At 33.0% G+C, this 24,508-nt stretch overlaps 2 protein-coding genes across 2 annotated transcripts; one reads left to right on the plus strand and one right to left on the minus strand.

Annotated features, from left to right (window-relative positions):
• The first annotated feature begins 1,035 nt into the window (after window positions 1-1,035).
• Window positions 1,036-8,037, plus strand: LOC142634267 (uncharacterized). Its single transcript, XM_075808560.1, has 3 exons — window positions 1,036-1,151; window positions 1,426-3,128; window positions 5,826-8,037. The coding sequence occupies exons 2-3, from the start codon at window positions 2,082-2,084 to the stop codon at window positions 7,914-7,916; spliced, it is 3,138 nt and encodes a 1,045-aa protein (XP_075664675.1). The 5' UTR covers window positions 1,036-1,151; window positions 1,426-2,081; the 3' UTR covers window positions 7,917-8,037.
• Window positions 8,038-9,156: 1,119 nt separating this feature from the next.
• On the minus strand, window positions 9,157-12,366 carry LOC142637029 (uncharacterized). Its single transcript, XM_075811323.1, has 7 exons — window positions 12,228-12,366; window positions 11,819-11,961; window positions 10,512-10,579; window positions 10,105-10,218; window positions 9,819-9,981; window positions 9,490-9,636; window positions 9,157-9,396 (listed from the first exon to the last, which is right to left on the minus strand). Exons 2-7 carry the CDS (start codon window positions 11,891-11,893, stop codon window positions 9,370-9,372), a joined length of 594 nt encoding a protein of 197 aa, XP_075667438.1. The 5' UTR covers window positions 11,894-11,961; window positions 12,228-12,366; the 3' UTR covers window positions 9,157-9,369.
• Between the last annotated feature and the right edge of the window lie 12,142 nt (window positions 12,367-24,508).

Consider the following 24,508-nt stretch of genomic DNA (forward strand, 5'->3'; position numbering starts at 1 on the left):
GAACCGAAAGGTGAGAGGCAAGGAAAAAGGCAGCTTTCAGCGGACACAAGCCCTTGGGACTTGACAACTATTTACGAGCCTCCCTATCCTTTAAAGCCGGACAAAAAAAAGGATCTTAATCAAACCAAGCTACTGTTCACCGATAGTCTTCCAATGTAATGGATGTTTACCTATTACTCTAATTATTACTATTATCACAAAAAATATTAGTATTATTATTAGATAAAATAAATTTAAATATACATCATTAAATATTTAACTCTAAGTTAGATATTCTTAAGCATTTGCATTTGTTCTCACAGAAATTCTTGTTTATTTTAGTTTATTTTAATTTATTTTTTATTTTAGTATACTCAATTTTTTAACGCACTGCACATAAATTATCTATTTTACACTATATTTAATTAAAATATTAATTTTTTTTCTTTTAAAATTTTTTTTTCACACATCAATCATCATCTTCAAAATACATAAAGAAATAATAAAAAACTAAATTCAAAATAAATAGTTCCAAAAAAACATAAATATAAAATAAATAATATAAATGTAAATAATATGGTGCATTATACAAGTCATGACAACTTTTTTTTTTATTTTTTTGAAACGACAACTACAGTTTAGTCCGTTGACAAGTAGATAGTACGTCAGCCGTTAGGTGACTTTTCTTTTTCAAATATTATGACTTAAACCTTTCTTTTCTAGTTTCAACTTTCAACATTTAGAGGGCATTCAGCTTTTGCGTTTCCACATTTCAGTTTTCACGTTTTGCCTTCTTTTCTTCTTTTTTTTTTTTTTTTTTTGCTGCAGCTGCAGGGGACAAATGCACAGTGCGCACACTGCACGCCACTGTGCACGTAGTGTGCGTATACTATGCACGCACTGTTCACGTACTTTTTTATCAATTTTTTATTAAAAATGAGTCCCGCATCACTATTTACACATTTAAAAATTATTTTGCTACAGTGTTTTCAGTTTTCAGCAATAAGTTCTATCCAAACGGACCCTTAATCTTTTTTTTTTTTTTTTTTTGATTGATTCAACACCAACAACATTCAAATATTCAATCTTAATCCAATAGAACATGCATCTTTGACTTTGAGGCTCTATTTTTTCAGCGTAGAGCTTTTTGAGTTTCACTCCAAGCCTTCAAGGTCAGACAATCTCTCTCAACTCTTGCTTTAAGTTTTATGTATGTTTTGTGAATGTTGAAGTTCTTGATTTCCTGCCACGATAACTGAGGGCCCTTAAATAACAGTTTTTAGTTCTTTTTTAAAGAAATACGTTACTGTAAAAGTATATGAAAATACGTGTAATGTTGCACGTGCCAAACATGTACTGATTTTCAATTGTTTTTTAACTATAATGGTATTGAACTATGTTAAAGAACTGGGTTTTGATTTGTATGGATAATGGATGGTTTTGCAGGTTTAAGAGTTCAAGAATCTTGCTAGAAGAAAACAGGGTTTTGATTGCTTATTAAACAGTTTTAAAGCATTTTGGAGATTTGGGTTTTGATTTTTATATGTGGGTTGGTTCTGTTCTGGAAATTCATGGTTGTTGATGGGTGGATGGTGATTATTGCAAAATGGGCATGGTTGGTTGGCGAGTTTATGTCTATTAGGTGGAAATTGATTCTGATTGCAAGTTTATTCGATGGAAATCAACCACATTACATACCTTTTTCTATGACTGGTCTTTGTTTGTTGTATGGATTTGTCAGACTGCAAAAGAGAGTTGGAATTATTGAAATTGCTAAAGAAGGTGTTTTAAATGCTGTGAGGAACTTCTTTGAGCATAATTTTGTATTTATCTTCCATTCAGTCAAATTGGGTTATCACTGTTGCTGGTTCAAATCCAGGTCCTTAGTGAGCATATGAGAATGTGATCTCAATATTTTTAAACCATTACAATCCATAACCAACCAATAAGGAAATCCCCATCACATACATTTCACATTGAGGATCAATTAGGATAGTCACCAAGGCTTCTTTGAATCACTTCAATAATTTTTTTGAGCACATCTTTTTCATTAGTGATTATATGGAAATACTTATACGGGTAGCAAGTTGATTCATGTGGCAATGGATGCTTCAGAATTTATTTCTTCAGCAACACAAATAGTGTCAAGTATGGTAGGGACTATTGGTGCATTAGAACAAGCCTCTTGGGATCTTGATGAAGCTCCAAAGCGAATCAAAAACCTAGAGGAGTTTGTGTGCGATCTTGAGAATTTGACACGTAGAATAAAGCAAAAGCATGCCAACAAGCTTCATAACCCTCAATTGTATCACCAAATTCAAAGCTTAAATGCCCTGGTCCAAAGGCTTCATCCAAATATCCCAAAGGCAAGAGGGATTGTGTCAAGCAGTAAGCGGAAGAGCATGGCTAAGATAGTACAGAATTCTGTGGCTGGGGACCCACTTGGGAAACTAGTAAGCACAATCAGGGATGACTTAAACTGGTGGCTTGAATCTCAAAGATTGATGCAAGATGTTGAGAAGGTAATAGAATCCACTGCACGACACATCCCAGCTCGATTAAAAATAAATACTGAACATGGGTACCCAATATCTAGTAAATGTAATCTAATAAGGAATTTACTAGAACAAGAGGGTTCTCATCGGGTCATTCTGATTGTTGGGTTATCTGGTATTGGGAAGTCATGTATGGCCCGTCAAGTGGGTTCTGATCCACCTGCTAACTTTGTGGATGGCGCAGTTCAACTTGGCTTTGGACAATGGTGTAGTAGGGCTGCCTGTAACGGAAACAGGGCTGAATATCAGAAGCGTTTAGCAAGAAAAATTTGTAAATTTTTGGTGCAGATTGGATTTTGGAAGAAGATTGAAGATGAGAACACTGGAGATCTTGAATATATATGTTGCTTGCTTCAAGAAGCCTTATATGGGAAGAGCATTTTGATCCTTCTTGATGATGTATGGGAGCAGGACATTGTGGAGCGTTTTGCAAAGCTGTATGATAATGATTGCAAATACTTAGTGACAACAAGAAATGAAGCTGTCTATGAAATTACAGAAGCTGAGAAAGTAGAATTAGGCAAAGATGACACAACAGAAATGGGCAAGGCAATCCTTCTGTACCATAGCCTCCTTAGTGAGGAGGAGTTGCCGGTAAGGGCCGAATCTCTCTTTCTCTTTGTTTTGGGTGATTAGCACATAGCAGGATATGACTATCTCCAATATTTCATTCTTCATGCATAACCATATATGCATAACACAAAGGTGGTTAATTCAAATGCAATTTCATATCACTTTGGTTTTTGGGCATGTAGTGTGCATCAATACCTATACAATGGCAATCGCATTCACAACCATGAAGTTCTACTTTTTATTATTATACAGAACATATTTGAGTAATTTACATCAAACCAAACTTCAAAGATGTGACTAGTGAATTGCAAGTTTCATGCTTACACAAACAGTTCACATTCATAATGCTAATCTTTGTTTTTTCCCAAAAAAGGATAGCTAGCTGAGATGAACTTCTATTTCTAATAAATCTGCTAAGTCCAATGTTCTTACTTGTGAGCCAAACACACAAACTTATTCATTCTTATTAACAATCTATTATCAAGCTGATCCTTGGAGCGCGCGCGCGCACACACACATATATATTTAATTTTAGTTGTCAATTGAATTTTTACTATTGGTCGACTGGATTTTATGTTAAATCTTTTTAGCTAATTGGATTATTAGTATTTTATTTATATCCCTTGATTCATTTATCAAAAGAAAAAAATAATTCCCTAGAGTCAAGATTATTTTTGTAAATCAATAATTGGGCTCTGACCCAAGTCAATTAGAGTTAATATTTAGTCCCAATAGTCTATATAAGAATGTTGTACTCTTATGGTGACAAGTTATTGATGAATGAAATTTCTATTAGAAATTTTCAATGCCTTAGTGCTAATTCAAGGCAATCTTATCCATTGATTCCAAGGCATTCTATCTTGTACAGTGTTGATTCCAAGCAACCTTAAGTGCCAAGTCTCAAGTTTATCTTAATTTTTGTTCTTTGTTATTCTCAAATCCCTTTGAGAATTGTGTTGCATTAGTTGAATAATACTTTTTTTTTATTTGGTTTTAGAAGTCAAAAATATTTTTACTATTGGTCCATTGTATTTTATTTTAGGTCTTTTTAGCTAATTAGGTTATTATTATTTTATGAAATTTCCTATAGTCAAGGTTATTTTTGTAAACCAATAATTGGGCTTTGACCCTAGTCAATTACGGTTAGGATTTAGTCCTAATAGTCTATATAAGCATGCTATTGTTTTCCTATGAAACATGTTATTGATGAATATAATTTCTATGAGAATTTTTAAATGCCTTTTGAGGATTTTTTGCTACGTTAGTTTTGGTATTAGAGCTTGTTGTCAACCCCCTTTCATATGCAAGCCTGCTTAGTCCTTGAGTTGCATGTGTAGAATAAAAAAAATTACCAAAATAAAAAAGGTTTCCAAGATTCAAACCAAAGACTTCAATGGAATCCCTCCTTCTTAAGATCAGTCCAAGAGTGGGAATTAGAGTCAATGTCTTCTAGATGATTCATGTGCTTCTAAATTTACTCAGGGAGGTGAAGACAATTTGGTTTGTTCTCTTTCCAAAGCCAAGATTTCAGTGTGAAAGATTATTACAAGGCTTTGAGAAAGGGGGTGACATATTTTCCATGGTAAAGCATATGGTGAGTAAAAGTTACACCACAAGTGGCCTTCTTTGGGTGGACAGTGTGAAAGATTATTACAAGGCTTTGAGAAAGGGGGGTGACATATTTTCCATGGCAAAGTATATGGTGAGTAAAAGTTACACCACAAGTGGCCTTCTTTGGGTGGACAGCTGCTATGGATAAGATTCTAATGATGGATAATCATAGCCGACATAATAAATCATGCTGCATGAGTAAGTCTTATGAAAAATCAGTAGATCATCTTTTACTTCTGTCTGAGATAGATAGAAATTTATGGTCTTTTGTTCTTTGTTTATTTGGTGTGACTTGGGTTATGCCAAGATTTGTGACCAGTTTGCTGGCTTATTGGAATGGGCACTTTTAGAAACACGATAGGGCTGAAACTTGGAAGGTTGTTCCTTTGTGCTTGACGTGAACTATCTGAAGAGAAAGGAATGCCCACACATTTGAGGACAATCAACTGTCAGTGGTGAAGTTGAGATTTCTTATTTTTACCCACCTTACATGTGTGGGATCAGGCTCGACATCATTCTGTGATTCCATTGAACATCTGAATTTTAGATGTTGATTTCTTTACCTTTTTCTTTTTCTTTTTGGCTCATCCTTCGTATAATTCTCATGTACTAGAGGATGAGCCAAAAAGAAAAAGAAAGCTTAGTATTAACACAACACCATTAAATCAAAGAAAAAGAAAGCTTAGTATTATCTGTTATTTATAGTACTAGAAATCATATAAACATGGACTTCTTATGTGCATTATCTCATAATAAAAAATTAAAAATAAAAAAAATAAATCAATAGTCAGTCAATATTTTTTTGTGGTATGAAGTTTATTGTGTAGGTCCGTAGAGTACTTCCATCTACCCTCTTTAATGTGCATCCTCTGTAATTCTGGAACTACCATATGTGTCATGGCAGGAATAATGGCTGCTGTCACAGGAGTTTTTGTTTTTGTGGCCCATTGCCATGATAGGGCTTATTTCAAACTAAATTTTGTTTTAAGTAGTCCATTTCTGTATTATCTAGATTTCAACTCCCTGTGCTGTGCTCAGTTTCTAATTGTTCCTTTATTGTTTATTTTTCATTTTTTCTAGGATTTCTAAGATTTACTTGTTTCATAGAGTGTAGCAGAAAGCTTGCTTGAGCGCTGTGGCCACCACCCTCTTACAGTTGCTGTCATGGGTAAGGCTCTTAGGAAAGAAATAAGAGCTGAGAAATGGGAGAAGGCCATCACAAATTTATCCACCTTTGCCACATGTGCACCTGGTCCTGTCTCATATGTAAATGAGAAAGAAGCTGAGAACACACTAACCATTTTTGGGTCATTTGAGTTCAGTCTAGAAGCAATGCCTGGAGACTCAAGAAAGCTCTTCATAGCTCTTGCTGCTCTTTCATGGGCAGAACCTGTACCTGAAGCTTGTTTGGAGGCCATTTGGTCGGTTCTTGGGCAGGAGATGATATTTCCTCTCATAGTCTGTAAGCTTGTTGAAGGCTCCCTGCTGATGAAAACTGATACAGATCCCTTGTATCAAGTGCACGACATGGTTTCACTATACCTTGACAGCAAGACAAATGATTCAGTTGTGTTTCTTGTAAATGAATCTAGTGATGAAAACAAAGCATTGATTTGCCCTTGGCTTTTTATTTTTGGGAAAGAGAGTGTCAAAAGAATTTCCGAGCAAAAGATAGAGACATTCCTCAGTGTTTTCGAAGAAAAGCAGGCTGTCACCACCATAGAAGCAATTATCAAGGCGCTAATGGCTAGCAAAACCATCTCCGATTTTGAAGCTAGCAGAGCAACCTTTGTTGGCATATTGGGACCTAGAATTGAAGGCCTGATATCGTCCGGTTCACAGGGTCTTGTTGCAGTGTCTGCAGAAGCTATCACAAATATATTCAATAGAAGTGACTACTGCAATTACTTTCCATCGTTTGAAAGTACTGGTGCAGTTGAGAAGCTGTCAATGATACTAGAAAACTGTGAGGACCCCAAGATCCAAACTAACATTTCAATTGTCCTTGCAAAGCTTGCAGAATTTGGAAGTTCCGAGACAGTCAATAAGGTGCTTCAGAGTATTCACTTTAACCAACTGGCTGATTTGCTCTCTCCAGATGCCGAGGAATGGCATGAGAGCATGTTCACAATATTGATGTCGTTGACCATAGCTGGAAAGTCAAAAGCTGTTGAGAGAATGATTGCTTGTGAAATTGATAAAAATCTAATTAAACTTCTTGAGAATGGAACTGAAGTAGTGCAACACCATGCCATTGTAACATTGAAGGCATTTTACGAGCTAGGAGGCTGTCCTACAAATGGCTCTCTTCAGCCTGCTAATCTGAACCTTTTACCATGGCAAGTGAGGCTTCGCTTGGAAAGTTTTGTTTTGTCAGACCAGAATGTTACCCTTTTACCAAAGCCACAAATTTTAGAAGATCTCATCCACATGGTACTTGACAGCAATTACAAGCAGGTAATGGAAGCAATGCAAGACCTCATACCAATTGTTGAGAAAGCAGGGAACCCCAAAATCAGAGACATGATTTTAAACAGCCCCCTCATCAAAAGGCTTTCTGAACTTTTGCAAAGTGGAAACTCACAACAGAGCTCAATGAAATCTGAATCTGCCTTTTTATTAATGAAACTAGCTTGCGCTGGTGGAGAACCTTGCATTAAGAAATATCTTGAGTATGATATTATTCCTGAGCTAGTCAAGATGATGCAGTGCACCATTGTGCAGCATCAGGATGCAGCCTATGCAGCTCTACACCAGATGCTGTTTGGCAGTGGTGGGGTCCTGGTTTTAAAGAATCTCTTTCAGATGGGTCTTATAGAGAAGATGGCTCACTCAATTGAAAGCAAATCAATGCAAACGCGAGAAATCAATGTGCACTGTCTTTTAGATATTGTTGAGTTGGGAAACAAAAAATGCTTGGAGCGGATGTTTTCTTTGCAAGTAGTGGAGAAGCTTGCAAAGTTGGAAAAATTGAGTGGGGGCTCTGGTGAAACTGTGGTTGGATTTCTCAAGGGAATTGATAAGTGCAAACATCTTTCGCAAGCGGAGCGTAGGGTTATGAAGCAACAAGTGGTTAGAAAAGTGAGGGTTGCCATGAAAGGCCAGAAATTTGAATCCCGGATATTAGCAGGTTTAGATGCTTGTGCATCTGAAGGATCAATAAGAGGAGCCAGTAGTAGTGGTAGTGGTAGAAAGTAGAAACAAAAACTTGTAGATTCTAGTCAGACTAAAGAGGAAAGATATACCATGAGCCTGCTTCTTTGGCTCAAGGCCCTTTGCTTATTACAATACATTGATGAATACACATGAATTAAATGAATGAATTCAATTCTCAATCATTTTATATCAGCAAACTGTAAAATATATGACTTCACTCTGTTCTCATAAATTGTCTAGAAGCTAAACAGATTTAGTGGCATTATCTAGGTCCCTCTCATCTCATTGTAAGTTTTCTCAATGAAATCCCCAACTCTGTGTGCCAAGAAAACCTGCTCTCACCGCCCTTTTTACTGAGCCATTCCATTTGGTTTCTTTTTGTTACAACTTGGACATGTTGGAAAACAGAAAGTAGGTCTCTACAATCATTATTCCTCACTTGACATCAGAACTCTTCTGTATTCAAACTAATAAAGCCATTCCACTTCATATTGACCAACCAAACTCTCCACCCCACCAACCAATACCATCTTATTTTTTTGGACATTTCTTCAGCATGGGTTGCGTAGGTAAACTATATAAGAAAGCAGAATCCAGAATCAATCCAGGTGCAGCCGAACTGGTGGTTTACTCCTTGAAACACTAACAGTCTTAAAATTCGTTTAACACAATTAAGAATTTGAGATTTAGGTAAATAAAATTAGAGATTTTAATTTGTCTTTTTGCTTCTTTGTGGGTGAAAAAGGCAAGGATTACTGTAGCTTGGGGGGCTTCTATACAAAATCAGGTAGTAACAGACCTGTGTACTGAAGCAGACAATTGAGACCTTCAATAGAATATGGATTATTCACAACTGTACAACCTCCTTAACAAGCTTTGGAGGCAAAAGCCCAGGCACATGCTATAGACTGCTAAGCTGTTTGTTCTGTAGTCAATTTCAAGCGTGGTCCTTACACTGATGTTCAGGAGTCAACTCCACAAGCGTAGTCCTTCCACCATCCCTTTTTGTAATCAAAATTGGAAAGAAAGATTTCACTTTTCTCTCAATTTGAAACAACATTAACAAAATTTTCCTTCCAACCAGTTTGAAATAATAGAAAAGTTGCCTACGATTTGAGGGAAGATAACAACATTATTTTTAATTTTATTGGCCACTCTTCACCTCCAAAATGTGGTATTTTTGGCTTGGTTCAGCTTCATACAGTAAGGTGAATAATGTTTTATTAAAAATCTATTGAAGAATTGTATTCGTTTATCTGAAACCCCAAAAACATGAGGCTGATTGTAGAAGATTTTTAGCATACCATCAAGGTTCATTCTTGGTAATGACCAAAACATAAGTTCAAAAAACAGCATTATGTTGTAACAAATATGTACACAGTGCCAAAAGTAACAAACATCATCAAGCCCCACGGGTAAGAAATGCTTAAACATAACTGATCTCTTCTCTACATTTACATTGAAAAGGATAAACATTAAGAAATAAGGTGTTAAGTCAGCTTGTGAGCTCCTCCATCAAACCCTGTTATCAAAGGGAATAAGATAGAGGTTAAAGAAATTCCAAAAAACCATTCTGAAATGAGAATTCAAGTTAAGAAGTTAATGGACAACCCACCCTCGAGATAAATTGCTCAGCATCAGTTCGTTTAAGAAAGTGCATTGAGTGGCGAGCAAAATTGGTTGTCTTATCGTCACTTAGTACCACACCAATATCATCAAGAACTCTCACCTGGATGTAGGGATCTTTGGGTGGCACCATATCCTGCCAAAGAAGAGATATAGGTGTTACATTTCAGATGCAAAATCATGCCATATAAATAAATTTAATTTTTAAAAATTCAGAATATGGATACTTCCAACTCTGTAGCATTGATAATCACATAAATAGAAGCTGTAATTTGCCTGCGTTGTAGTTTGAGAGAGAGAGAGAGAGAGAGAGGTTACCACAGTCAAATCAAGGTCAAGTCTCGACATGTATGATTGCAAAGCTCCAGAATGTTTCTTAAAATACTCTTCCTCTGTGTGACTGAGCTTCTCTTGAATTTGTTGAGGAAGCACAGGCCCTACCTTCCATATCAAACTCCGTATTATTTCTGCTCTGTTATACCTGCATGGTTATCAAAAGACCATACCCATTATAACTGGTGAAGATGATAAACCTTCATTGAAATAGGAAGCTAGAAGCTGTTTGCATATAAAAAAAAATCCATAGCAAGCAAGAGATAATTACATATACGCCATTAGACAGCGCTTATTGCGAACCAAAGAAAGGTGGTGGATGAGTGCTCCATAATGATCTGCATTTCTAGTTGTTTGTACATCCAATCCTTCTTCCTGCATTTTTCTGTAATAATATAAAGTTATACGAGCCACATCAAACCAAACTGATGTTATATATTATTGCATATGAAATGGTAATAGAAATGGTAGCTGTATGCAAAATTATAGTCAATGAATGAAAGGAATTCCCAAGAACAAATTCCAGCTGAATAAGTTAACAGAATTTTCAACTCGCCATTTTGCTAATATTACAAGGTTATAGTTGGGAATTTCTAGACCACACACCAAAAACAGGTAGGCTGATATGACAGTATACATGGTGGAACAGTAATAAGCATAACAGGAAATTAACATTACCTTATCAGGGACTGAAGCTCGAGGTGATGCTGACTACATTCTGCAATCACTTGATCAAATAGGTCGCTCTACAAGATCATAGTAAGAAAAAATTGTGTTAGAGGCATCATGGCAATGTAATTGAAGGGAGAGAGAGGATGATGGGAATGTTAAATCCTAAGCAGTTGACACAACATGTACCAAGAAAAAAAGTTTCACACTATTCTATCAAAAGACACTTTGGAGACATGATCAAAATAGATAATATGAGTGCTTTCACAATTGGGCATCCAAAGTATAGCTCCATGACATAGATTTCCATGTCCCATACAAGAAAACAAGTGCGCTCATAAAACATTATGACCATCAAGGCTTAAAAATGTGAGCCAAGCAATTCAAAAAATTCCAAATTTCAAGGAAGGCACTCCTGTTCAAAGAACAAATAAAAAATTGAAGATCAACTTCTAGGTCCCCAATCAGATTACAAGCATTATCAAGCATTAACAAGATACTGTATGTTTGGCAAAATGTATATTCTATTAAATATGAGAAATTATAAACCACCAAAAATTATGGCCAAAAGAAAAGCTACAATGATGGAATTTATCTAAATAAAACATATCCAATAAAAGGTTAGTTATAGACCAGACAGGAAGGCACAAAAGGAAGAAATATTGTTATAGTACTAATAGCACCAACCCATTAATACAACTATGTCAACAAACCAACCACGTACCACCAAATTTTGAATAATTATAATAAAATAAAATAAAATAAAAAACCAAACAGGTGCGGTGCTTACACTTTACAAAGACTACTTTGGATATGACGTGAGTGTCAAGTTGGTCCTTAGACACTTGAGTAGTCTGTTCCGTCAAAGCTAATGAATGTAACCATGTGATGAAACATGGTAATAATGGCATCTTAAAATTATTGACAAAGAGGTGGAAAATCTTTGCACATCACGTGATTAAATCTGTTAATTTTTAACCAAAAAAATATACTACCAAAAGGTTGAAATTGTCACAACCGAACATCCATAGGGTTAATTTCTCAAATCAAAAGTCCAAGAACCAAATTGACACTCACATCAAAGTTGAAGAAGAGTAATATTTATGCCCAAAAAACAATTTCATCAAATTCACAGCCAGATATCACCAAATTTTGAGGAACCGAAACTTACCCACCAAATGAATTTCCAAATATTTCCCAAAAAACAAAAGCTTCATCCACCCATTGCCAAAAACTTTATATATATTAGGACACCAAACAGCCGTGTCCTTTAGCAATACAAGCTAAGCATATTAGAACCAAGTCCGGAGACTTACATTGTAAGGAGTGAGCTGCCCCTTTTCACCACTTGCAAGTTCTTTCACCAGCTGGCATGCCTTTCTCCCATACATCTTTCAATTCAAAGAAAACTCCAACACCACCTTAGTCTTCAAATTCACCAAAACTATCCAGCACAAACCTACACCCATCGAAACATTTCGTCGAACACTTGTTAGGCATGTGAAAATTAACAGCATCCAAAATTCCAAAGTAAACCCAACAACATATATACAAGCAGATATACATAAAAGCATTCATTTTGTGAATATAAGGTGAATTGAAAAAAAAAATATATATTTTAAATCTGGAATTTGTTGGGACGAGTATAAACACTAAAAAGGTTTGATCTTTGTGATAAGTGGTGATAAGTAACAAAAGGGTTATGAGATTGAGAATTGGAAGTACCTTTTTCAGTGTTTGGTGGGAGAGAAAAACAGAGAGAAAGTGAATGGAAATTATTGAGAGAGAAACGTAAAGTTGCTAATGAAATGTGGTTCACTGGCTTTTGGCGGTGCCAAAAATTTCAAATTTGCCGCCAAAACTAATTTGACTTGTCTGTTTGGATATAGGAATTAAAAATGTCTGGATTTGGGATGGGATTTTTCCTAAACCATGAGAGGGTTTTATTGATCCCGATCCGGACGACCCAAAACCCGGGTCAACATTAACAAAGAAGATATAACCATTCGCTATAGTCCTGGTGCATACTCTATCGACTATAGACCAAAAATGTAGTTATTTATTTATTTGAAGGAACACATATAATTGAGAAAAACAAATATAAGAGCCAATGGGACCAAAATCACTTCTTCTTCTTTTCTTTTCTTTTAAGAAGGGGGACCAAGATCACAATCCTGTAGTTTTTATTTTATTTTCTATATTGAATCCTGTAGTTAAAACTTGAAACAAAGTTTATAATTTAGAAACTTGAAGAGTAAAACTTTGTCCAGTACATATGGTACATAGTGGATATTTTCAGCCGACTTATGACATCCACTCCTGATGATAACTCTTTATCATTAGACCAAGACACCAATTAATTTTTGTTGTAGGCAAGGGTTGAACTCCAGATTTTTTATTCAATCATTAGAGACTTTACCAATTAAGCTAGTAGGAACTCACATTTTCGGCCGTTACTTTAAAATGATATTAATAACTTCAAAGGGAATCAATCTCAAACACAACTCACCTAGAAGGCTCCAACCCAAAGCAAATCAAACGTCACAAACCAAATCGATTAAAGAATTTTACCTATCGGGATAGATTGAGACAGATGCCATAAATTAAATAAATAAATAAATAACCAATAATTGCAATTCCCAAGTGGCGTTTTTATTTTTTTTTAAATGTTTAAAGAATTTTATATGGTTTTTAAAATAAATAATAATTATTATATGGGTTTTTACTTTTTAATCATGCTGCTAAAAGTCTTCAACGTGTTGGATTTGGCATGTAATTAACCTTTGATTCGTTATATAATTCATTTTAATTAATTGATTTATAAGTATATTCGATCTAACCATTTATTAAAGCAAGATCTTATCTCATTGCGAGCCTAATTTCAAACATATAATTATAGACAAAATATCAATATATGTACACAAAAATTATATCATTTGTACAATATTTAACTTTCATTTTTTATTATAGAATAATACACAAAAATGAGTTTTGGATCAGATAGTAAGTACATCCAATTAACAATATTTTTGGCATTTATGTTTTTCTTCTTGATAATTAGTTTATTATAACAAATGATAAATTATTTAAACTCTGAAAGTCTTTATTGAAAACGACAAAATGTATCAATTGAGTTACAAAGTTCTGGGCAATTTATCATATATATTAAGAACAAAGAAAATTTGTAATATATTGAATGATATTTTCATATATTATGAGTGTTGTAACATTAACAAAGCATTCGAATCACATCAATTGTAGCATGTTCTTATATATATTTATAAGGTTGTGTTTGAGTTACACTTGACAATGTTAAATTACTCAATAATTTTTTATTGGATATGTGTTTTGATAAATCTACTTTTGGATTACACTTTCACCTTTTTTTTTTTTTATAGTTAAACTAGATAAATAACATTAATCACAAACAAGTCTACTACAATATAGCTCAACTTTGTCAAAAGTGAGCAAAGGTCCCACCACATGCTGCAATGCATTAAAAATAACAAAGTCTATGGGTTGTAAAAACTAAAGACCCAATTTTTGCTATGCTATTTGCACACATATTAACTTCTTTGAAGAATGAAGATATAATCCACCGTAAACTTTTAAGCATATTAGAGATGAATAACCATGTCATCTATTAATTATTTAAATTTACAAGATTTTTTTTTTTTTGTATTTTAAAATTATATACGAAACAATGTTAACCTGTCTCTTTAGTTAATTAACATTATACAAAATAAAAAGGAGTTAACCTTGTATGACACATATAATCTAACAATATAATTAGTGGCTCCTACAAATTTTTAAAACGCATTTTCCTGACAACCAAAACGGGGGATAGTGTCAAAATGATGGAAAATGAAAGTATGTCTTTATTTTGAAGAGAAATGAAAAGTTGACCAGGTTTTCAGAAATCATGCACCCTTAGTTTATCAAAATTTATTTAATTCTCTACTCTGTTTCATAGTTCTATTTCACTCTCCCAATTCAATAAGAGAGGACAAAACCTTGACATCAACATTTTGGCAGTTTCCATCACATGCAAGAGGATAGCTGACGGAAATAATATTTATGAAGCCTTGGCTGTTCATCCAAAAAAAACAAAATAATTAGAACAACAGTTTCTTGTTTTCTACTGATTTTGTAAGATTTCACCTACTTTTTATTTTTTATAGGGGAAATTTCATCATACATTTTGTCAGTATTGAGAAAAATCATTTTCAATTAAAAAAAAATAGTTCTCTTCATAACCTTTCAAGAGTATGACGGATCATGAATTCGAATCCTATTGTTTATTATAATATATATATATATATATATATATATATATAAATATATATATATAAAATTAATTAAAAGGAGAACAAGCACAAGAGCAAACTAGTAAGCATAACATTGTAATTAACAAGAACTTTTCAATGAAGAATTGTTCAATGGATCACTTTCCAAGAGCTAATTATCACCATGCTTTAAAGTAATAAGACATGACCTTTTCAAAAAAAAGAAAAAAAAAAAGTGACCGAATGTTGGGATGCGTTCATCTAACAATTTTCTTACTAAAAACCAAAAGGCATGAAAGGGATAAAATATAAAATGTCTAACATTTGGAAGGTTGAGACTTTAGAGCAAGAGAGGGCAGCATATTAGAGCATTAACATCGGTATTTGTAAAATTGATTGACTATTTTAATTTTTAACAAAACATTTTATCTTTTCTATTTTACACGACCACTTTTTCAAATAATCCATATCAGGTTATCTATTTTATACTACAATTTCATTAAAATAATATTTCTTTATCAATTTTTTAATCAATCTCTCAATTCATATATCTCTCTTTTCCCTCAACCAATCTTCCTCAATTTACCACCCCCGCCAACAAAACCTAGTCAAAGGGCTCAAAGCAATACCAAATACAAAACTCATACATTCTATAATCAATTTTGGCAAACCCACAAAATTCCACCAAGCTTGAACATCAATTCCAGCAAACCCACAAAATCCCACCAACCTTGAAGCCAAATAAGAGTAAAAAAAACCTAGTCAATAGCTCAAAGCAAAACCAAAACAAAACCCACAAATTTTATCATCACTTCCAGCAAACCTACAAAATTCTCAAATGTCAAATACCCAAATCAAATCTAACCTAAAACAAATACCCAAAAAAAAAAAAAAACACTTCTCAACCCAAGTCACTTCTTTGCTTGATATTTGCAATGGCTTTGGAGTGGTGGAGTTCATCGAACTTTCAGTAGTGGCAGTAGCAATGGTTATGTTTGTTGCAATGGTATGGCTGAGATGTGGGTTTTTCTTTGTGGGTTGGGTCTTGATTATGGGTTTGTATAGGTGAAGTATTTGATGTTAAGATTGTGTGGGGATTTTGTGTTTGGAGGGATAGAATTGTGTAGGTGAAGTATTTGAGTAAGAGAGGGGGAAAATGGGCATTTGCCCTTATTTTTTAAAATATCCAGCAAATTGTACATATTTTGAAATTATTAAGTATCGTGCTCCTGTTTTGAAACTTGAATTTTTAAAAAACGAGTTTCAATGTAACTCTATTTTCTAAAAATTAAGTTTCAATGTAACTCGATTTTATGATTGTCAAATTTTAGGAAAGTTTTTCCCTAGAATTTGATTTCAGTAAAATCGAGTTCCAACTGGATTTTTTAAATTGGGAAAACCCACATGTGCTCCTCCAATGTTGCAAAAACTTACCTAGAACTCGATAATCATAAAATCAAGTTCTATGGGAAACTCGATTTTCTAAAAATTGATTTTCAAAATAGGGACATGGTACTTAATAGTTTCAAAACAGGGACATTGTGTTAAATATTTTTAAAAATAAGGGCAAAAGCCCATTTTTCCCTAGAAGAAAGCATGTCTGATGAAGTAGAGAGAGAAGAAAGTGAAGGGAAAGTGACGAGAGAGAGAGAGAGCTTTCTTCTAATGAAGTAGAGAGAGAAGAAAGTGAAGGGAAAGTGACGAGAGAGAGAGAGAGAGAGAGAGAGAGAGAGAGAGAGAGAGATCTGTGGAGTGAAAAAATAATAATAAAATATAAAATACAAATGAACAATAACCATGTAAATATACACAATTACTATAGTTACTTTGGATATTTAGACAACTTTGGCTTGACTAATGTGGAAGATTTTGGGGGCAAAATGTGTAAAACTTGCTACTTTTTGTATTTTACAAAACCTAGTGTGATTGCTCACTGATCTAAAGACTAAGTTTTTATGCCTAGAGTTCATATTTGTACAATGAATAATATTTTTACATTTTAGAAAAATTAAAATGGAATTCTTCTTCCAAAAAAAAAGGTGTTTGGAATTTAAAATTGTACTCAATTACCTATCATACAAGAGATACTCAATTGGAGTTCAAGTGATAGTTTAGTGGTGATGATGAGTGATGACATCCTTTATAATATCTCATGTCTAATTTTTGAACCTCATCTGTGCCTCCTTCTCTCCTGCCATCTAACTATCTCAAAGCAAAAGAGAGAACCTATTAAATAGTTTAAATTACAAGAGAACTTTACCATTATATAATTAAAAAATCGTGGCCCCATTAACTTTGATAAGGCCTTGTCTTATCACAACCTTGTTCATATCTAAATATTTACACAACTATTTTCCCACATGAAGTTGGCTTTCTACTAAGGAAGTTCATAAACTCAATACTATACTGGGAAATATATTGTACTAGCCATTAAACTGATACTGGTAATCTTCTAAAGTATATAGAAAAAATACCAAGTTGTACCGGCTATACCGAGCATATTTCAAGTGTTTCAACCATTATTGGCATTTTAGTTGGTACAACATAAAAATTTTAAAAAATGAATTTTTTATAATAAAAAAAATGTTATTTTAAGCTAATATATTTGTTAATGTACTTAGGCTAATTATTAGGCATATAAAATATGTTGATTTTAAATTTTTTGTTGATAATTAATCATGTATATAAATTTATACATGTATCAACTGGTATCAATTGATACCGAAATCTTTCGTTCCCCTAGCCAAACAGAAACAACCTCTGGTACGAAATTGACTCCCTTAATTCTACATGAACATTGTCATGGTCTCCTAAGGTATAATGGTTACTATAAACAAGTTCATGATTCCAACAAGTAGGGGGCAAAAATACACTCAAAACAACAAGTCAAAACAAAAATTCTCCATATTTCAAGCTTGCGTGATGCACAAAAATAACTCACATGTAAAACGAGATAAGGTTAGCAATGAACATAAAACACACACACACATAATAGAGTAACATGAATAAGAAAAACCCTAAATGCAAATTTTATATGGCGCGAGAGTAAGTGTCATGAAGCCCTCATTTTCACCATTAAAAAAAAATGAAACCCTCGTTTTAGTTTAGATCACATGTAAACAACTCAATTTAAACCAAAAAATAAAATGTTTTTTATTTGATTATCTTTTATATGATTCGGAAACTATTGAAGCATGAAATTATTTTAAAGGTTTAATGATGCATGAACATTGTTTAAAATTCATGTAAACCTAGATTTAAGACATATGATTAAATAAAACCCTAGATCTACATTTTGAATTAAATTCCAAATTTACAGGGTCAAATTAAATTCCTAGATCTATAGATTCAATTCAAAACCCTAGATCTATATATAATCATATGGATGAAACAATTGATCATGTGAATGCAAGAACATGTTATCAAATAAATTATTACTAGATCTAAATTAAGAACCCTAACATATTAGTTATTAGAACATGAGATTGAAATCATACTCTAGAACATATTTTGATAAAAAGATCAGAACACTACATGCATGCAAATTCCAAATTAGGAATTAATTGAAGACCAGGATGGATTTTGATTCTCTTCACTACAAGGATCATGCTTGATCTTCAATTCGTTGAGATCTCCACCCCTTTGTGGTTTATCTATAAATATGGTGACAATGTCGACAAACGAATCTTCACGTCTTGATGAAGCTGTATGATGCATATGACTATTCCTATGGACTAGAGTGATTTGTATGTGTATGTTTTATGGTGGATCTATGCTAAATTGTGCATAAAATAAAAAGGAAATTTGTAGCTATGGGGATGGGGGAGTAAAAAATATGCGCTAGAGGGCTCTAGCCTAAGTTTTTGAAAAATTTGGTCCACTTCGGGTCAATAATTCCTCTTCCCATTTATAGAAAGAGGAAAAGAGGTGTTTTTCTTGTTTTTAGGTACTGAAAGTCACATTTGATACAAGAAGATCAAGTTCATCCCTCTTAAATTTTTGCTAAGAGCCTTATAGTTCAATTGGCTGGTATTTCTTGATGTTTTTAACAAAAACATGCATGGTTCAAATTCTCTCTCTCATAACTACCAAATACTATGTTATATGTATATGTGTGCGTGTGAGAGAGGTCATAAACACAAGCGCCGATAGACACTCCAGAGTCTATGATTATTATAGCACTTATGTTCTTGACTGGTGTGCCAAAGAATCAAAGTGGGGCCCACTTTCAATTTCTCCAATTTGACATTGGCTATTCACATTTTTTGAGAGTTAATTTAGCCTTTTAAGCATATATAGACTATTCAGTTGATGAGTAATGTTATGACCACAAATTATTTTACAATATTTTCACAAACTATTAATATGACAAACTCTTACTAGTTCTAATTTGGGTTTACCACTAACATCACATTCTTACTTACCAATATTAAGTATTTGAAAAATGCTAAAGTCATATTAGTAGTTTGTAAAAATGTTCTAAAATAGTTTATATCTGTAACATTACTCTCATTTGATAAGGTTCTTCCATGATTCAAATTCTAATTGGCTAATTCAATAAATATATTATCTAACTAGATAAATGCAATTATTTAAATTTAATTAAAATTTCAATATACCATAACTTTTGAATGGAATTTGTATTGTACTGTTATGTTAGAACCCATTTCAATCCCTCCCTTTCTCTATATGTTTGTTTCTTAAAAAAAAATTAATATTATCTACATGAAATTATTATGTGTTTGCATATCTAAAATAATTAGAATAACTAACCAATAGAATGTTATCTTTTGATTACATTAAACTCGGAAACTTTGATTCGTAATCATATCCCCTTTACCACTTTTTTAGATAGACAGTGGGGGGAGGGGGAGGTAGGAAAAATCACTCACTCCACAAAGGGGACCACATCAGCAATGAATAGTTTCTTTCTTTCACTAGTAGTAGAAAGAAAATAAAAGGTTGCTATCTATCAAATTAAACTTATCAAATAATAATTGTGCATTTTTGTTTTCAATTGAAAATAAAAATAGTTTACTTTTAAAGACATTATGAGGGACCTCATACAAAATTATGAAAAGAGTTGCAATTCAATCGATACCGTATCGGCCGGTACATACCGTATCAGCCAGTGTACCGGTACCAGTACACTTCTATTTTGTACCGGAAAAAATACAGGTCGTACCGGACCGAAACACAAAATGCTGTGTTTTTTTTTTTTTGTTGTAATTGTGGCAGTTTTTGTCTCTAAAATAATCAATAATGAAAGTATTTTGTAGATAATTTCATTATTTCACCTAACTTTTGATCTCTCCAATTCTTTTACTTAATTTGGATTTGGTGTTTGAATTAAAAGTTCAATTTTCTTCTTTTTTAATTGTTTTATCTGCATAAATTCTAATCTCCAGTTGATCTTTAGGTTGCTGTATCAATCAGTACACAATAGTTGAAATGGAAGGTATTTATGAGACTAAAAATTGGAGAGTCTGTGTGTGTATGTGTGTGTAAATAGAGATTTTGTGTGTACGTGTGTGTGTGTGTATATATATATATATTAAATATATAAAATAGCGGTAAATCCGAAACGGTACACCGATATTGACCGGTGTCCGAAATATATCGTACCGATGGCCAAACCAATACAGTCTCCGGTACGGTATTGACTTCCTTGCATCAAACTGCCAAAGTGGATCTCTATTATCGTAGCATAAACAAACTATTGATTCGAAAAGAGGGACAAAATTTACACTTCTTCAGTACACTGATCAATTTTATTTATAAACGATTATTTATTTATTTATTTTTAGAAACAAACACACACACAAAAGAGGGAACGAGATTTTAACATAATGGCACATCACAAACTCTACTTTAAAGTCATGATGATTATTTAAAAAATTTAACAAGAAGGTTTCAAAAATAATAATAATAAGAAAGATTAGCAATTTTTTTATTATAGTAAACTACATATTTGATCTCTACCCTTTACACCATATTTTAATTTGGTTTTTAACATTTCAATTGTGTCAATTTGGTTTCTATCCTTTCAGTGCAATGTTTAGCCTGCCATTATCTCTTCGATGGAAATTGATGACGTAACAAATGACCAAAATAAAAAATTAGTTTCCTCTAACAGGTAACAACAGAGACTAAATTGATATGGCTATGAAACGATAGGAACTAAATTGATACAATTGAATGTTTAGGACCAAATTAAAATATGATGTAAAGAGACCAAATATGTAATTTTTTTTTTAAAGGAAGAGTAGCATTTATTTTATCTAATCATAAAGCAACATTCGTTTTCCAATATAAAATTTTTCTATGAATTCATAATTATATGATACGTATGTCCATACTTGAAAGTCAATTGGGTTGTTAACTGCCCACACGGCATTCGGTTAAAAGTTCAATTGATATTTGACTAATCATGGTTCTTGGATTTTACATTTGGTTAGGACTGTTTACATTTGTTATTCATAATTGGATAGTGTTGAATGCGATGATGATGATAAGGTTATTTTCAAATTGTTCCTTGATGATGTTTTAGACTTCAAATTACTTAACCAAATTCTCTGTCTTGATCATAATTGCTTTACCAAATTCAACACTCCAATTATGAGTGTTAAAATTGAGTGGGCCCAAACATATTCAAATATTTGACTTCCTTTAAAGTGAACAATTATAGAGATGAAGCTGCCAGGTTTGAAACAAGAAAGTTTTGAAGTTTAAAAGAACTTGAAAGAAATTTATCGACAAGGAGAGCTTATTAATGCTTTTTTCTGACTTTAATTTCTTGACTATGATAAGGCAGTGGGTACAAAGAGTGTTCCCTTTAGAGGTAAGAAGTTGTGCATATCGATTACATGGACCTAGCTTTAATTGGCCTTTGCCTTCTTGACAGTTCTTGTGCATATTCTCATTTAATGTGAAACTGATTTCCAATGTGAATGGTAGAATCAATTTGTCAACAGGTATCTTGAGAATAAATTCTATTTATTTTTAAATTAAATTGTATATAAATATAACATCTATTTATTTTTAAATTAAATTGTATATAAATAGGAATTTAACTTTTTTAAGCCTTTGTTCAATTAGGTAGGTTAGTGTAAATAGTTTGCATTTTAGAAGAGGTGGATGTCTTACTTCGAATTAGGTGAAAATTGAGTGTAAGAAAGGAAAACCTATCCTAAATTTTGAGGTGTGTAAGGTGAGTGTAAACATTTTAAAATAAAAATAACCTAAATTTTGAGTTTTTATAGATGGAATCATTATTAGTTTTTTATGGCCAAAATATATATTATTGGCCTGTAAAATTTACCTAGTGAGCGTCTTTTGTCACAAATATTTCAAATGAGTGCTATTGATTCTTGAAATTTGAAAAACGAACAATTTTAGTCCCTTCGTCGATTTTACAACAGTAATGAAACCCTGTGACTCAAAACTGCACAACATGAAAGAAGATCAAGTATGTCTACATCTTTTACGGTTCTGGATTGGCTATAAGAAGTTCTTCAGGTCTACAACAGAGAAAGACCATAACAAATTGACAATGTAGAGCTTTCTCTTCTTGTTTGGATCCTAGGTTAAGGTTTGCTTCGGTTCTTCATCTACCACAACCTCCTCTAGTCCTCTTCTACCGTATAGCATAGTGTGGTTTGGGTCAGATTTGATTTGGGAAAAGATCCAAATAGAAATGGGATGGGTTATGGGACTTCCTAAGCTAATTTGCTCATATGTAATTTTTTATATATTTTTTTAATTTAAAAATGTTGCAACCCTTTAAAAAGAGTCACATCATTGATCTAATAGGCATAAGCCAGGAAAATTGAAGTTGACCGAATGTTTAATTATGTTCATTTTTTAAACTTCAAGAATTAATAGCAACCCTTTAAAAACTCAAGAAAGAAAAATGCTTAATAAGTATTTTGGCCTGTTTATTGTTTTGATGTTTTATAAGAATAAAAGGACACACACACACACACACACACACACACACATACATATATATATATATATATATATATATATATATATATATATATATATATATATATATATATATATATTCAGAAGAACATGCATGTTCAAATAGAATCTAATATAACATAACATGGTTATTAAACAAGGGCTGGACCTTAGCCTAACGTTGGTTTTTTTTTTTTTTTTGATGGACCTAATTTTAGTTTTGCTCACTAGTTCAAACAATAAATCTTCAATGGTAATGTCAATTACAGGTTAAATTCCCATAAAAAATTACAAATTAAATACAAAAAAATGAGAATATTAATAATAAAAAAGACAAGTTTTAAAATTCAATTAATCAATTTAAAAATAAGATATACGCTATTAATTGCGTGTATATATAGTGACATACAAAAAAAAATATTAATTGTTGAGCACATATGTTCCATTTTTCCCTCTAACGATCTTTTACTCCACCCTTTCAATTATGTAGTTATGTAAGAGAATAAAAATAAATTTGAAAAAGACAATCATTGTGTTTGTGGGGAACAAAAACTATACTTCCCAGGGATAAGGTAAGGCTCCTCGGGAAATAGTTTAATTGACAGACAATTCAATTATAAAAATGCAAAGAGGGAATTAACACTCTACAATGGTAGACTCAAACAATTGACTTCATCAACACCATTTATTTCATATAAAACTAGAGTATTACATCAGGAGTTTCTCTCTATTTCCCGTCCACACCATTTCTCTCATCTAAAACTAGATAGACTGATGTTCTTTCTTTTTCCTTTTTTTCTATATCCTTTTTGTTTTGTCACCCCCTCTACTTGCTTCCCTCTTCCCTTATATAGGTACATGCCTTGTTCTTATCTCTATAGTTGTCCAATTTCCAGCTAGGTTTTCAGGGATATTTTCTCCTCATTTATTGGTTTCCTCCCTTCCCTTATCTTGAAATTTTGACTTCTGGGGATATTTGTACTATTCAAATTGTCTTACTTGCATTCAATGTGGCAGGAGTTGGGTGGAAACCCCCTCATTAATGCGGAGGTAAAAATCTTCAACCTTCCTGTAGGTTCTGGAAGATTCCTTGAGATTCTAGGTACCCTTTGAAAGTAAAATGTGGGATTTCCAGTGCATCTCGTCTTGGATATAGTTTGGTTCCATTTATCTTGTTGCTCCCTCCATGGGTACAATTTGCAAAGGCTTCTACCTTCCTTGGGTTGCTCGGGATAACCCCGCACCATTCCTTCAATTCTTATAACTTCACTGGGCCCCTCTATGAACATGGGTGTATGGTCCAATTTATTCCTGGGGCCCAACTAACATCTGGGCTTTAGGTCGGGAAGGGGGGAGGACTCTTCCACTCCCCACAATATATATATATATATATATATATATATATATATATATATATATATATATATATATTATTTTAGCATTTATATTGTTGTGGTGGGAAGAGATAAAAAATAAAGGAATAGATACCGATGTTTTTTATTATGTTTTATCTCCAATTTTTTAATAAGTATGTTTTATCTCCGTTGGTTAAATGATAAGTGAAAAATGGTAAAATTGTCAATTTATAACAAATGTAATTTTTTTTTTAACTTGGAAATTTGGATACCCACCTGTTTTAAAGGGAATCACTGATTCTCTTGTATGATTTGCAACCAAACATAGCAATAATTCAACATTCTCGAGAAATTCTAAAATATTATCCTGTATCAAATGCTACCTTGATGTGCTTTT

Source organism: Castanea sativa, chromosome 5 (assembly GCF_040712315.1).
Source record: "Castanea sativa cultivar Marrone di Chiusa Pesio chromosome 5, ASM4071231v1".
Lineage (NCBI taxonomy): Eukaryota > Viridiplantae > Streptophyta > Magnoliopsida > Fagales > Fagaceae > Castanea > Castanea sativa.

Coding starts and splice junctions, on each gene's coding strand:
- LOC142634267 (XM_075808560.1), top strand. CDS start 2,082: ATGGATGCTTCAGAATTTATTTCTTCAGCAACACAAATAGTGTCAAGT. Junction 3,129..5,825: donor TTAGTGAGGAGGAGTTGCCG/GTAAGGGCCGAA, acceptor CTTGTTTCATAG/AGTGTAGCAGAAAGCTTGCT.
- LOC142637029 (XM_075811323.1), bottom strand. CDS start 11,893: ATGTATGGGAGAAAGGCATGCCAGCTGGTGAAAGAACTTGCAAGTGGT. Junction 9,982..10,104: donor CGCTGTCTAATGGCGTATAT/GTAATTATCTCT, acceptor ATAACCATGCAG/GTATAACAGAGCAGAAATAA. Junction 9,397..9,489: donor CTGAGCAATTTATCTCGAGG/GTGGGTTGTCCA, acceptor CTTTGATAACAG/GGTTTGATGGAGGAGCTCAC.